The sequence below is a fragment of the Colletotrichum godetiae genome (assembly GCF_030913485.1).
Source record: "Colletotrichum godetiae strain CBS 193.32 chromosome Unknown BDP55scaffold_50, whole genome shotgun sequence".
Lineage (NCBI taxonomy): Eukaryota > Fungi > Ascomycota > Sordariomycetes > Glomerellales > Glomerellaceae > Colletotrichum > Colletotrichum godetiae.
In genome coordinates this window covers 92850-106934 of record NW_026851298.1, presented here as the reverse complement: position 1 = coordinate 106934, position 14085 = coordinate 92850, and the positions used below count along the sequence as shown (strand labels likewise).

The following is a 14085-nucleotide window of genomic DNA, read 5'->3' as shown; positions in this document are numbered from 1 at the left end:
CCACTTTCGTCGGCATCGCTATAGCCGCTGTCGGTTACAGAGTAGAGCTTCTCAATATCAATCAAGCTGTTGTCGGGAGTGGCTGTGTCCCTTTCCAGTCATCAGCGATAATCGCAGATCCCAATTACAAACGAAGTTACGCAGTCTATGCCACGAATGACTGCGGCTAAGACCCGTCTCGCTGATGGATACACTCTCCGCAACGGATGGTTTTGCCAAAGGACAACCAGGACCATTCGGTTTCGGTTGCGTCTCGGACTTCTGTATGGTTCTGGAATTGGCTCATCTAGTAGATGGAAAATAGGTCTCACACAACTATCCGTAACATATAGATAACCACTAAGGCACTCAATAATGAACTCAACTATGGAGGAAATCTTTCGAAGACCTGCAACGACCCCATGAAGGTCATAAGAACCTTGGAGGCCTCTTCTGAGGCTAACTGATAGATGTACTGTAGGCCTTTTGTCTTATTGTACGTAATCCCGCAGATCAGTTCTAGATTAAAACATCAGCCAATTTTTTCTTGCACCTTAAAACTCTTTAACCCACAGAACTATGATAAATTTGTTAAGCCAAGATATCAAAATTAACTCGCCCAAATAGAGCTTCAGGCCGACACTCCGTGACATGATCTCAGTCATAGGCACTGAAGGTTCCAAGCGTGGCTGTTGAGGAATTCAAGTTAGCAACCAGTTGTTGACGAACTTTTACAAGTACCTAAGACTCAAGGTTCCCGAATCGAGGAATAAATTCTTGTGCATAATTTCTGAGGCCTTGAGGGGTATCATGTTGCTGACCATGTGCCTTGACCATTACTAAGGTTGATTCTCGAGTTGCGTTTTGGTGTCGCTCAAGATTACTTGGAACATGAAGCATTACACAAAGCAAAACACCCAGGACACTTAGCGGATGAAGTATGCCAGTCATCGAGACTGATATCTATCGGATAGATATTATACATGATCGAGCTTACGAGTGTTCAAATGTCCCCCTCCCTTGCGAGTCATCATTCAAAGAATGAAATCCGACGACAAAGAAGACAAAAGAGCAAAGCAGAAGATTGTTGCCATAGAGTAGAAAGAAATAACTGAAATTAGTACGACCGCTGGTAACAAAAGAAGACCTTCTTCCTATCTAGAAATTAAAAGGGGCGGCGGCTGCGTTGTTCGGGCAACTAGTTACAAGCTGGTCACTAACGACAGCCTGGGTGTTCGAGACCACAACACCGCCGGCAGGGTTTGTGAGCGAAAAATTGAATTCGCCGCAATCCTGTGCATTGACGAATAAGATTCGAATAGGATAATATTGACCGGCAGTCGCAGTAAATGTGAAAGTACCCGAGCGGCCCGTATCGTAATAGTCAACGTTTTTGTTCGCGTTGGCATTAGTAAATCCATTTTCGGCGATATTACTACCCAACCAAAGATAGACACTGTCATCCACGCCACTGAAACTGAAGGTATAGGTCCCCGAGGTAGCGGGATGAAAATAGCCGATATGCTGTACAATGATGTAGTCGGATCCCCCAGATGCCGCAGTACCATACAGATTTCGTGTCGCGGTGCCACAGCTCGATGCCAGACCGATTTTTGTTGTCACGCCCTGGTTATCGGGTGTCTGTCCACTGAGTGCGGTTGGAATATTGAAACAAGTCGTCTTCCAGTTCGTTTGTCCGTCTGTACTGGTTCCATGATACGGTATCTGACCCGACAGGCTGGCGGTATTTGACGGAGCTCTTGCCAAGCCATAGTATGCCCATTGTAATCCTGGTGTGCAAGTCGGACTTGGCGACACAAAGGTAGCAATCGTTGTCGTACCAGCAGGGTCGGCCTGGGGAAGGGTCGTTACGCCAGTTAGACTGGCTGTTGAAGTCACGGTAATCACGGCGCCGGTAATGGGAACAAATGTGACGACGGTAGTCGTACCGGCAGGATCTGTCTGGGGTAGGGCTGTGACGCCGGATTGAGTTGCAGAGGAGACAAGCGTCGTGATGGCACCGGTGATTGGGGACACAAAACTGACGACCGTGGTTGTGCCAGCTGGGTCCGTCTGGGGAAGCGTCGTGACGCCTATTTGTGTTGCCGTTGATATCACTGTCGTAAAGCCACCAGTAAGTGGTACAAAAGTGACAACCGTGGTGATTCCGGTTGGGTCGGACTGAGGAAGCGTAGTCAACTCCGTCTGAGTCGCTGTCGACAAAATTGTCGTGAGCCGTCCAGTGGCCGGAGGCACGAAGCTGACCACTGTAGTCGTGCCAGTTGGGTTCGTCTGTGGTAGAGTCAGGACACCCGTCTGACTCGCCGTGGATACTATTGTTGTGATGAATCCAGTGGCAGGAGGAACAAAAGTAATGACTGGCCAAACGCCCATTGGTCAAACCACCACCAACGACATTTCCATCCCTTACTACATTGTTGATTCCAACGAATACGTTCCCGGGAATACGCGAACCGTCGATGGTCTCACAGTTGACGCAAACAATTTCACTGCTCAATACACTGGCTATTTCAAGCCTAGTGTAAGTGGTGAATGGACAATATGCCAATCAGCCGATGACGTCTCGAATGAGCGGAGCTGCCTTCTCTTGCGGAAGTTCTAATGACCAAGGCGATACTGCCTTCTCATCCGTGTACGGCGCGCCTCCTGTCTGTGTCACGCGAACTCTCCAAGCTGGTCTGCTCTACCCATACCGAGAGGTGTACGGTCAAATCACCAGGGAATCGTTCCTCAACTTGACTATCCAGGCACCAGGAGGAACCACTTCGAGCTCTTTCCCAGGCTATCTGTATCCGGAAGGCTTCAACTGTGTTTGAGGCGGTGGTGATTCATCTTCCACTACTACTACATCTCCACCCCTTACGCCAGTCACAGTGACTTCGACTGGATCCGCAACCGGATTAACAACTCTTGCCCCTGGTCCCAGCGGTGGTCCTTCTACTGTTGTCACTTTTGTGACTCCTTCTGCAACTCTATTCCGCCAGTGACCATCACTTTGACTGCCACCACCACGGGACTTACCACAGTTTCGCCGGGCTCACGAGGTAGTGTTGCTACCGTGATCACTTTCGTGACACCCTCTATCACATCAACGTCCATTTCGTCGTCCTGCGTCTTGGCCTCTCCATCCACAACACTGTCTGCATCTGCTACCGCTGGCGCGACTCAGACGGTGATCGTACCTGCTTGTGCCACTTCCGTATCATTCCGAATCCTTGGAGGGGGTGGCGGGCAGTCAACGGGTGGCACAGGAGAATTAGTTCAGGGCTCTTTGGCGGTTACTCCTGGACAAGCATTGTCACTGATAGCTGGAGGGCAGGGCGGTATAGCCACTTTCGGCACCAGCATCTACGCCAACGGTGGTTCTGCAACCAGCACCGGTGGAGGTGGCGGTGCGGCTTCTGCACTCTACCTTGGGACTACGCTACTTGGTGTAGCCGGCGCCGGCGGCGGCGGGTCAGGCAGCGCATACTTCAGACTTGGAGCTGTCATGGTGCAGTATGAGTCCGCATCTTCAAATTCGGGCGCTGCAGGCAATCCTGGAGCAAATCGATACCTCTACACCTCCAGTCAAAGCCCGCCAACCACCTACACTTCCCTCATCGGTGGAGGAGGTGCTGGTTCTGCCACCACTCCTGGAAGTGGCGGTGTATTTGGAGGCACCTATATCAGTGCCAATGCTGGCGCCGCTGGCAATGGCGGCGTTGGTGGTGCCGGAGCGGCCGGTGCGGGAACTTCGACTGGCGGCGAAGGTCCAGGTGTGGCTGGTGGCGGTGGAGGAGGAGGTGGTTATCGTGGCGGCAGTGGAGGCGCCTCTCTTTACTACAACTCTGGCAATTTCCACAACCTTGGTGCCAAAGGTGGCCGAGGTTCCAGTTTTGTTGATTCAAGTGTTTCTGGAAGCTCTCAGACCCTTTCTACAGCTTCATCTCCCGGAGGCGTTGTCGTGATTTTCTCGTAAAGGAATTGCGATGACTGGGCCGATCGGATGAGAATATCTTTACATTAATTCTTTGCCAATGCATACGCAGGCGTTGCTTCCGGGTATACTATGGTCTCCACCTCTCAATTAGCTGCCACTGAGCAGAGGATGTAGCATGAGGTCATGGGCTCACTTTGGTCTTTAGCCGGCTATCCGATGCTTCTGAGACTGATCTGCTATGCCGACGGTTCCATTTGTAATTTGTAAAGGTAGTCACGGAAAACGGAATCGACGTTCTACTTTGCTTGCTAGTTTCTTAAATATCAGTCGCGGCCTGGATTGACGCTAAGGCGCTGTTCTACTCCGTAGAGGGGTCACCGGTTCGAGCTACACTTCGAGTTACACTCAATAGTAGGATGCCTCAGGTGAAGTACATTAAATATGTGAATAGCAAAACAGCTGCATGATATCTTCATTTACAACATGTTTGCGTGGACTATATGTCTCACTCTCCCTAGTAGCAATACCAAAGTCTGAATTATTGCGGCCTTCAATTTGAACTCGCTTACTCCATCCACTTACTCACACGTCAGGTACTTATGAAGAGGGCTGCTATGAGTTGCTTAAGGTTGCTTATGCGCAATTCTTTTCTTCGTGTAGCGATACCATTTTTTCAGCCTTTCTTGATGTCGTACAGGGGAGCAGCTAACATGTCTGTGCCGCGAGAAGACAATATGTATGATAAACGCAACTTTCACCCAAGACGATCAGGGAGACGGTCTCTCAATCTCCGTCTCTCGTCCAAATGTGCGGGTTTTGAACCTAGGGCACCCGCTATTGCAGGTCCGCAGTGTGGCATTCGAAGCCCCATGCAGCATTTCAATTGCCTCTGATGAGCATCAAATGCGGCCAGGATAGCTTAATCAAGTGCCGGACTTCAACATCGTGGCTTAGAACGTCTTGACGTGGCCACCACACAACCAGGTAGAGCCACCTTGTTGACCAGGCCCATCCGCAACTCCCGCGGCGAATTTTCCTCAATACAAAGCCTGTCACATATACATGGGGTGAAGTGGATGTTTTCGGAGCTGGCTCCAGGCTTCTCTTTTACGGTTCCTTCGAGAGAGTTGCTTGGCGGACCACAAAGTTCGGTTTGCGTACTACTATCATGGCCGCAATGAGGACGAGGCGTTCTGTTGCTAATGACAGTTTCAGGTTCGAAAAGTGCCCTGAGAAGCTTGCGTACCTTTGGCTGACCTACTTACGTGTTCGGCACGAAACTGAATTGCAGAGTCTTCCGGCTGTGACATCTCACTATTCTGTCGCTTACCGGGTCATGCGGCGGGCGAGCGGGATCTTGTATGGTTGGCACGGACGCCGTTGAGAGGAAGAAGCAACCGAAAAAAAGCGCGAGTAGTCGCCGCAAGCCGCTCTCTCTGCCGAAGGCGCACCGGGGTTCCTCGCCGATACTTTCACACTAGACTAGCATCCGCAACGGGTCCCGCTGCAAGAAAACCGTTGAAAATTGAGCGTCATCGGCGAATTGCAATCAATGAGCCGGCGAGTGAATACTCGAGTCAAGGTCTCGGGGATTCTATTTTGATCTTCGATCTTTTCAAAATGTCTTCCTTCATAGAAGGGCCCGGGTGACCGACTGTCGGGTCTGACCCACGACACCCATAACTCGTAGGTGGACCGAAGATAATAGAGGGGGGGGCTTCGGTTGCTGTAGGCTGTGCTTGGCGCTAGCAGCGTTTTCCATCACCACCAGCGGAGTGATCCGGGAAGATTTTCCCATGGAGATGTGTCGATTAGTTGTTGTCTCTCGTCAACATTAACCCGATGGCCGATGGGATGATGATGTGTGTATGTTGGCCAGGCAAATCTCAGATTACTTGACCCATGTTGTGCGTCCGCACATTGCCAGGATCCCAGATTCATGTCTGCGACTTTGGCTGCGAGCATCTGGCGATATGGTGATATTGTGGCTTTCTTCTCCTTATGCCTCACGAATGGACCAACTGACGTTGCCCCGCAGGTCACTGGATACAGATGCGAGTAAGACCTAGGTAGCACTGAAAATAATCCACTCCAGAACCCCAGCGATTCTCTCCAGGCCCAGTTAAGAAACCCCATAGGGAGTTCTGGGGGGTTGGAGCCTCTATGAGGGGCCCGGAGACGCAAGATAGATAATGGCGAGTCAGGCGGTTGCATTGTACTGCATTCAATCCAGTTTTCTCGTATGATGGAGGAAACTCAGTCATTGTTAACCCGGCATCGAACCCGCGATATTGTACAAGGGCGGTGAAGGTAACGTTTGTCTTGATATCGGGGATCGAGGTCTTCATCGACTCAGTTGGCAATGTTGAGCTTGCTGGGCATAGCGAGAAAACACGACTTCTGTAAACCAGTCTCGACCAGAGCGCCACGTGAAGCAGTGAATTGTAGTATTACGCTTTTGATAGCAGTTGAGACACACGTACACTCTGAACCCCCAGAGCCAAAGGAAACCCGTTCAATTCCTGCTCTTGCATCTTTGTATAAGCAAAAAGAAAGGCATATACATCTCCGTTTGTGTAGTTGCTGTACCTGTTTCCCAGATAGACCGCTCTTGTGAAACTCCGTCTCATTCGATTCCTAAACCAGCCCATAGAACCCATTTCATTCTCCGTAAAAGCAATTAGGTCAAGATACTCGTGGTGGCCTGCAATAACCTTATTTTTTAAACTCCAAATCGCCCGTAGTAAATCGCTCGAACTTGACTCTGTTGGGGTCGACACCCTGGTTGATGAGGAATTGTGACATCTCAACCATGAAGATCTCAGGACCGCAGATGTAATACTCCGCACCACCGTGGCTGAGGTAAAGCTCCTCGGGTGCTATCCGCGCAAGATCCATCCGGAGGCCAAAGTCGCTAGAGGATGAGAGAGAGTCGTCGTCTTCGACGTCGGCAATCTGGGAACGGAAAAACTTGGTGATGAAATTGGCGCGGCTGTAAGCGATCTTGCGGATATGCTCTTCAAAGGGGGCGGCACGAGCGGAGCAGTGAATCCACGAGATGGGACGGACAGCTTGGCGCTCGATGATGGTGTTGCAGATGGACATGAGAGGAGTGACGCCGACACCGGCCGAGATGAGAACGACGGGGAGAGTGCCAGCGGCGTGGGTGTCGAAGAAGAAGTCGCCAGTAGGATGCGTCAGCTCGACGATGTCGCCCGGTCTCTTCTCGTCGATGAGATGGTTGGAGAAGACACCAGGGTTGAGGTTGAACTTAGCCGCGCCCTTGCCAACCTTGACGCCTTGGTCACGCTTCACGGTAATGCGGTAGTAATCGGGTCGTGGCGAGTCGCTGAGCGAGTACTGTCGTGATTGGTAGTGGCCCAGCTCAGGTATCGTGACACGAATCGAGGTGTATTGACCTGGGTAGAAGTCGGGGAGTCGTTTGCCGTCTACAGGCACCATGTAGAAGGAGAAGATGTCGTCTGTCTCGGCAACCTTCCTCTCGATGCGGAACTTGCGCCAGCCCTTCCATTTGTCGTCGTCGAATTCGCGATACATCTGGGCCTCGCGGCCAATGAGCATCTTGGCGAGAATCCAGTAGGCCTTCGTCCAGGCCTCGCGGATCTCTGTGGTCATGGCGGGACCGAGGACCTGCCCGAAGGCTTGGATGAGGTACTTGCCTACGATGTCATAGTGCTCGGGCAGAATTCCAAGAGAGCAGTGCTTGTTGCACATACGCTCCAGCTTGGGGATAAGCTCGCTGATGTGGTTGAGGTTTGCGGCGAAGGAGAGGATGACGCCGGTCAAGGCGCGGGGTTGGCGGCCATTGGCCTGGTTGACCTTGTTGAAGTGGTCATGAAGTTCAGGATGAGCTCGGAGCATGTTGGCATAAAATATGGTCGTGATGGTCTCGCCATGCTCACGAAGAGCCGGGATCGTGCCCCTGACGAGTTGTGATTGCTTGTATGTCAAAGCCATGGTTGTGATGTTATTGTATGGAGAAACTTTTGCTTGGCTTCAGCTTGAGAATGCTGTTCTCCAGTCCTCAGCTGATAACGGACAATTTGAAAGCCAAAAACGGCAAGCCTTGCGGTTCTCAAGTACTTCCAGTCTCGTGCCCAGGTATGGGATCGAGGATGGATATCTTGGGGGCAGACTGGAACAGGGATGAATGCTAAAGGGGGTATCAACAAAAATGCACAGACGCTACGGACATGTAGATGAGTATACGTCTGAGTGATAGAATGAGAGCCGAATCCAAGGGTTTGGGAACGCGAGTGCAGACGTCTTCCTCGTCGCCGGGTTCGGGCCTCGTAGGAAAGATATAGAAACTTTCAACTCCTGTCCAAGATGCCATTGTGTAGAACCACTCCGACAGGCAGAGAGCTCAGTCGTGTCTCACCCCTCCCCTTCGTCGTGCTATATTGTCGCGTGCGCTCGAGTTCTCGCGGTCAGCATGCTTCGAATCAGGCACCGCCCGTCTCGACGGATAGACATCGTATGATTTGTATGCCGTAGTGTAAAAAGAAAGCTGGTTCCTCATTTGAACACGGTTCTCATGGGCCACACATGCATGGATCCAAGGGTGAGAGGCCCATGGAGAAAGACGCTGGGCACTGTCGATGTATAATCCAGGGAAGAGCACCAATGGTGGCTGGTCGTTCGCGATGAACCGAGGAGCGGTTCAAAGTCAGCCCTGTCCGTCGCCGGGTGGTACAAGACCGGGATACCAGGAATACCAGGATCGTAGAGGCACCAAGGAGACGCCAGCAGGGGTGTCGACTGGACCCTGAGGGTGGTCCGAAGCCTCTCCAGTGGGACATCGCCCGTGAGCTGCCGAGGAAACCGAAGCAACGAGGAGCTCCGGGGGGTCTTCTAGAAGTACTCCGTACGCTAAGAGACGGGTTTGTGGTGGATATTCGCACAACTTTTGCTGCATGCAGTCCGAGCTGCCTCGAGGGGAATGAACTGGAGGTCTCAAGCAGTACTCCGTAGCTTTGCAGAGTAGTGGTTGAGAACTCCGTGGAGACAGGTATGCAGTCTTGTTACCCAATTTGTCAGATATGCCCACCGGCACAGAGTAGTCCAAACTCTTCTGCTCGGAGAGACTGGAGACTGGAGTAGACGCAAAAAGTGAGCAGTCGGACAGAAGTCCCCGGGCTGCGATGGAGGCGGCCGTTGGAGGTGAGTCTGAGTCTTCTGGCTCGTCCCTTGTTCCTAACAGACGTCAGCGACACGCGATGTACAGTGGAGTAGAGAACACGCCACAGCAAGGAATTGCCGAGTTGCAATGGCAAACTCGTATGATGAGATTTGCGGTTTCCGGAATGCCTAATTGAGGGCCCACGGGGCTTCGCCCAATTATCTCAATACTGATCCATGAAAGTACCTTACTCTGACGCTATGCAAGGCTTTGCTTGGAGAGGCAGCGAGAAGTGTGACTGTGAAAGAGAGAAAACGGGGGAACAGAGGTGACAAGGGGTCGGGCGGCACATCACCACAAACACTGTGACGCTTCTCCAGTTGACCCAGGAGCGGTTTTTTACTTCCCGATTCCCCTGGAGGGGAACAACGTCCGTGTGTCATGGACGGTTTTTTGTTCGGGTTTCTGCCCACTCTGTTGGAGCTGGGGGGGGGGGGGGTTGCAATACCGTTGTCTTTGGGTCCTACGCTCATACCTCAACACAGATTTCCATTACGACGTCGGAAAGAAAACTGAGTCTTACCAACTGACACAATATCGACTGGTGGAGTTGCAATCACATACCCTTTCTTCGTCAAGTTTCAACTTGAGCCGGAAAGGACTGAGTGGAGTTGTCTTATTTTGCAACTCGCACTGGCCAGTTCGGCTATGGCGACACAGCACTACGGAGTACTCGAACGGGTTGGTTCCTTTCGCTTGTGGCTGAAATCTGCAGCGCATATGCTCGATGAAAAAGTTTGCTGGATGGAAAATCTGCCAGCACGGCTTCTTCTTCCATCCCGGCCGGAGGATCCGCATATGTCAATGTTGTAGGAGCTTACCTACTCACGGCATATCGTCACGCCACGATCTCCCAGCCTCATCTTGTCCATCTTCTCTTTAAAGTGAATGGTGTTGAAATGGAAGCGCCATCGCGTGTCGACACTATTCATAGTCGGGATTCCCCGGGCTTTCACGGCGCGAAGCTCTTCAACAACCCCGAACCACCCCGCACATAACCCTTGGCTGTGGCCTGCTTCTCGAGCCTCAAAGCGGAAGCTGTTTGCGGATCAGAGTCTTTTCACACGCAATTATCAGACTGCCAATGTGACCTCCACCTACAGGTATCCGTACTAGAGCTTACCCACCGGGCCCGTCAGTGATGTGATGGAGATCTCTAAAGATCTCGATGGACCAACAGAAGACTACCTACGCAGTCAAGTACTCCGTAGGGGGCCAAAAGACCCTCGCAAATTTCCAAGGTGCCCGCCTCTTGTCATTTGTGACAGGTGTCAAATTACAGTGCAAATATTGCAATATGAACGATCGCACCGGTGGTCGGCGGATGACCGAATTCCTTAGGTATAGCGCAAGCCCAAATGCAGGCGACGATTCTCACCTAACGTTAGCCTACCCGAACGGCGTACGTAGCCAGCGGATTAACAGACCCAACTTCCCCTCCATCCGTGTTGTTTATTAATGGACCGAGGTGTAACGGAACGGAATGTGACATGTCGTTTCGCCGAGGGGTTTGTTCGTGTCCCCCCCCCCCCCCCCCCAAATGTCCCAAATCCCAATAGACATGGAGGGGAGAAAATGTTTGCTTCTTGTTTTGATCTTCTTCGACGCCACCAAAGAAACCAGACCCCTCAACTTGCGGCGCTTTTCGATATTGTGGCGGCCGTTTCATTTGCTCCTGCGTGTCCCAAAAGTGAGACTTGACGCAATGCAGGCGTGACCAAGTCTCTTGGGTCGATTCTGGGTCCTCGCGAAGATAATTGCATGGAATCTCCGGGGATCCAGTTTCAACCTGCGGGATGCATCACATAAGCCAGGTGCTCGAGAGTCGAGAGCCTGTACTGACAAGCAAACATCGTTCCAGACCCTGTCCAAGCAGAAGACTTGCCCGTTTTCTGCTGCTCTCGCACATTTCCAGTCTTGGAAGAAGAAATGTTTCGCCCGTTCGCCAGTTGATAATTGACAAGCAAACATCAAGCTCGTCCGGTATAGAGCCGCTTTGACTCCCGCGACCTTCAACACCAGACAGGTTTCCTCGAGCCACATGGCATCCACGAGTACGACATGATGCAACTTGGAAGAAGAAAGGGGATGCCAGCACGGCTTCTTCCCCGGCCAAGCCACCAGCGGGCTGTACGCGACCCAACTGGGCTCACCTGGACCTGGCTATTCAAGCTAATGCCGGGCGGGTAAAATTTTGACACTTCCAAAGCCGACGGCGTCGAAAATCTCTTTCAACCCCGTTACACCCATGCCCATGACTATCAGCTCCCAGCAGTAACAACGGGCAAGAGCCTGGCTGTTTGCTTGCCAATTATGCCAGGCTCCCGCTCATCACTCATGAATCAGAAATTTCAGCCGGTGGTCCGTTGCGCATCAGCTTAGAAGCTCGCTTCATAGCTTCCACTGTTTGGAGCACCAAGCATACCTAGCAAGTGGCTTGAGGCTTGTCACCACCGTTGTTAGCCTGTCTCTGGGACCCATTATTAATGTCTGACACAGTGCTTTCAACGTTGCAATCAATACGGATGAGGCATCCATGGCGCATAGGGCGGGGCACGCACTGTAGCGACAGCGGCATCCAGTCTTTGCGGGTGAAGATGTGACTGACATGTCAAATGTCTTGGTGATGATAGGTTACTGACCATACTGGATGAGTTGCAGATCACACATACGCCGACGCCCTGCTTAGTATCGATACGGAAATAACCAGTCCGTTGTGCCTAGTCTCAACAGTGGTAAACTTGCCCTTCCAGCTCGGAGCGTTGTGAAAGAAATGGTTCCTAGCTCTTTCTCATAGCATTGACTCAAGCGAGGCAAGGTAACGAGCAACATACTGTGAACGCAGGCTTGCGGAGACTCTATGCGTCATTTCTCAAATGATGCTTCGGGTCCAGATTTACTGCCACTTTGCCCCAGCATCTCGTACGAGACATGGTATTCCAGCGCATCTGCTAAAGGGTCGGACCGTTGAGCTCGAATGAGCTGCCAATTCCGACAGATTGAGATGACTTTTCTGTGAACACGAGTTGCCGAGGATGAAGTCCCCGCTGCGGCGTAAAACAAACCCCGAGGCAACTGTACTTCTGCGGGTATCGGCTAGAGTCTTCACAGGTATTGCGAAAAATGAGAGTCATACCTGAAATCAAATCCTTTTGCACTCATCTTTCAGGTGATAATGCGACCACTGGCCGTGGCTTCAGAGAAGTAATTGCGGCTCTTGAAATGCCTGGCTGCATGTGTCTACATGACTGCATCAAATATGGGTAACTGGCTTGTACTCAAACCCATGTTCAATGTTAGTCAAGATATCTGGTCAACCCCAGTAGCTGGCCAAACCGCGCATCGCTAATAGCGTACCCGGAATGAGATGTCGTAAAGCCTTTGTCGTCTCGCTGATTCTCAATTTCTCTCAGACCAGCCATAATTGCTCATGTCGAACTTGGCCTATGAAGTTGCGTGGGATTTTCTCACCTAGATATTTCCCCACACATCACTGTCTCACTCGCACTGCGGATACCTGGTACGGTTGCGGAGTGGGTGCGGAGGCTCAAAAGCCCCGGTTGCCCAGGTTGATACTAGAATTGAGAAGTGGTCCACGTCAATCACGCATTTCCGTGTTGTTTAATGCACATCATGATTCTCGGAGAAGAAATATGATCAGTCAAAGAGTCGCATCGTTGGGTGAACCAGAAATTGTAACCCAAGCCCACGTGTTGCGAGATGGCATACGCGCCCAGTGAAAGATACGGAGCCGAGACAGCACACGTGTGATTGCGATTGCTTGCATGCTTTTCTACAGCGGATTCAAAAATTATTCCTGGGTATGAAAGACTTTCCGACATGCCGGTAAGCTGTCCGTGCGAATAAGTGTATCAGCCGTCACAGGCAATGAAGTTCATCTGTCAATTTACATGTGCACATCACTAAGGCAGAACGACGACGATGATACATGTAACCAGACTACACATCAACTTCAACATTTTGGCAAGATTATCGATAAGACACTCGACTCTTTATGGTTTAGGCGAGACAGTCGAGTATTCGAAAGTTGCGTGAACAAGGTGCTGCGACCGAGGAAGATATCATGTTGCAAATCCAACCTAAAAAGCCTGTCTCTGTGCATATAATATTTCCAGAAACGGTACAACTAGAGTTTACTAATTCAATTTACATGTCCAAAAGCCTCTAGATTCATGTGTGACAACGATCTGAGCTTGGTCGGCGTTACGCGATCTTCTTGATTTTTTACCAACTAGAGTCTTGCGACGACGTTATTAGACTGTAAAGTGATGAAACTTGAAATTGGAATGCACATCGACCGATCTGGACGGCAACGGAATCCTCTCCACTTTCAATATCCATGAATGCGGGAAGTCAACTAGCCACGCGACAGCCGTGGGGTTCTCTAATGCTTTTGGTTGGCGGCGTCGGCAGTCACCGAGGTCCCTGTAGTTTCGTTGACGTCTCCTGTCCCAAAGCAGACTTCGATGAGTGACCGAATGCCTGTTTGGGTCATGGAGACATGCATCTCTTTGTTGGACAACCCAGATCCGATCTGGAGAATCTTGCAACACTCTCCAGGATTCCATGGTGTTATCAAGAGGTAGGGAAGGTAGACAGCAGCAGTAGTGCCATCAGTGCAGGGTGAAGACACATTCGCTATTCAAGTAGCATGCCATCTTCAGACTAGGTTTAGTTAGTTGACCCAAAGAGGGGGGCTCCAAATCATGCTCTTGAGACACTGATCACAGTCGGACGACCGAAGCTGAGGGTGAAGCACGTGCTAAAGCCACCTGGGATAGTCTGTTTCTGCTAAGTCTTGGGCCACCAGATCCTGATTCTACGGGCCACGGCAGCAGTGTAATTGTGTGACCATGAGCCAAGATCACAGTTACACAAGTCTTTTGAACAAGAAGATGAGAATTCTGCCCTGCGCAATAAACATGACTCGAATATGGGC

At 51.1% G+C, this 14085-nt stretch overlaps 4 protein-coding genes across 4 annotated transcripts; 2 read left to right on the top strand and 2 right to left on the bottom strand.

Moving 5' to 3' along the window:
* Positions 1–1770: 1770 nt before the first annotated feature.
* Positions 1771–2202, bottom strand: BDP55DRAFT_510998 (uncharacterized protein; the record flags this gene model as incomplete). The annotated part of the gene is made up of 1 exon (XM_060567711.1): positions 1771–2202. A coding segment is annotated over one exon (432 nt), but the record flags the coding sequence as incomplete, so codon positions are not given.
* A 137-nt stretch (positions 2203–2339) lies between these two features.
* On the top strand, positions 2340–2687 carry BDP55DRAFT_676955 (uncharacterized protein). Its single transcript, XM_060575858.1, has one exon. The coding sequence runs from the start codon at positions 2354–2356 to the stop codon at positions 2600–2602; it is 249 nt and encodes an 82-aa protein (XP_060425097.1). The 5' UTR covers positions 2340–2353; the 3' UTR covers positions 2603–2687.
* A 3668-nt stretch (positions 2688–6355) lies between these two features.
* Positions 6356–8004, bottom strand: BDP55DRAFT_319134 (globin). The gene is made up of 2 exons (XM_060566754.1): positions 6512–8004; positions 6356–6449 (listed from the first exon to the last, which is right to left on the bottom strand). Exon 1 carries the CDS (start codon positions 7898–7900, stop codon positions 6638–6640), a length of 1263 nt encoding a protein of 420 aa, XP_060425096.1. The 5' UTR covers positions 7901–8004; the 3' UTR covers positions 6356–6449; positions 6512–6637.
* Positions 8005–12373: 4369 nt separating this feature from the next.
* BDP55DRAFT_319099 (uncharacterized protein) lies at positions 12374–13069 on the top strand. Its single transcript, XM_060566753.1, has 2 exons — positions 12374–12971; positions 13054–13069. Exon 1 carries the CDS (start codon positions 12488–12490, stop codon positions 12863–12865), a length of 378 nt encoding a protein of 125 aa, XP_060425095.1. The 5' UTR covers positions 12374–12487; the 3' UTR covers positions 12866–12971; positions 13054–13069.
* Positions 13070–14085: the final 1016 nt, after the last annotated feature.

Coding starts and splice junctions, on each gene's coding strand:
- BDP55DRAFT_676955 (XM_060575858.1), top strand. CDS start 2,354: ATGACTGGCCAAACGCCCATTGGTCAAACCACCACCAACGACATTTCC.
- BDP55DRAFT_319134 (XM_060566754.1), bottom strand. CDS start 7,900: ATGGCTTTGACATACAAGCAATCACAACTCGTCAGGGGCACGATCCCG.
- BDP55DRAFT_319099 (XM_060566753.1), top strand. CDS start 12,488: ATGAGATGTCGTAAAGCCTTTGTCGTCTCGCTGATTCTCAATTTCTCT.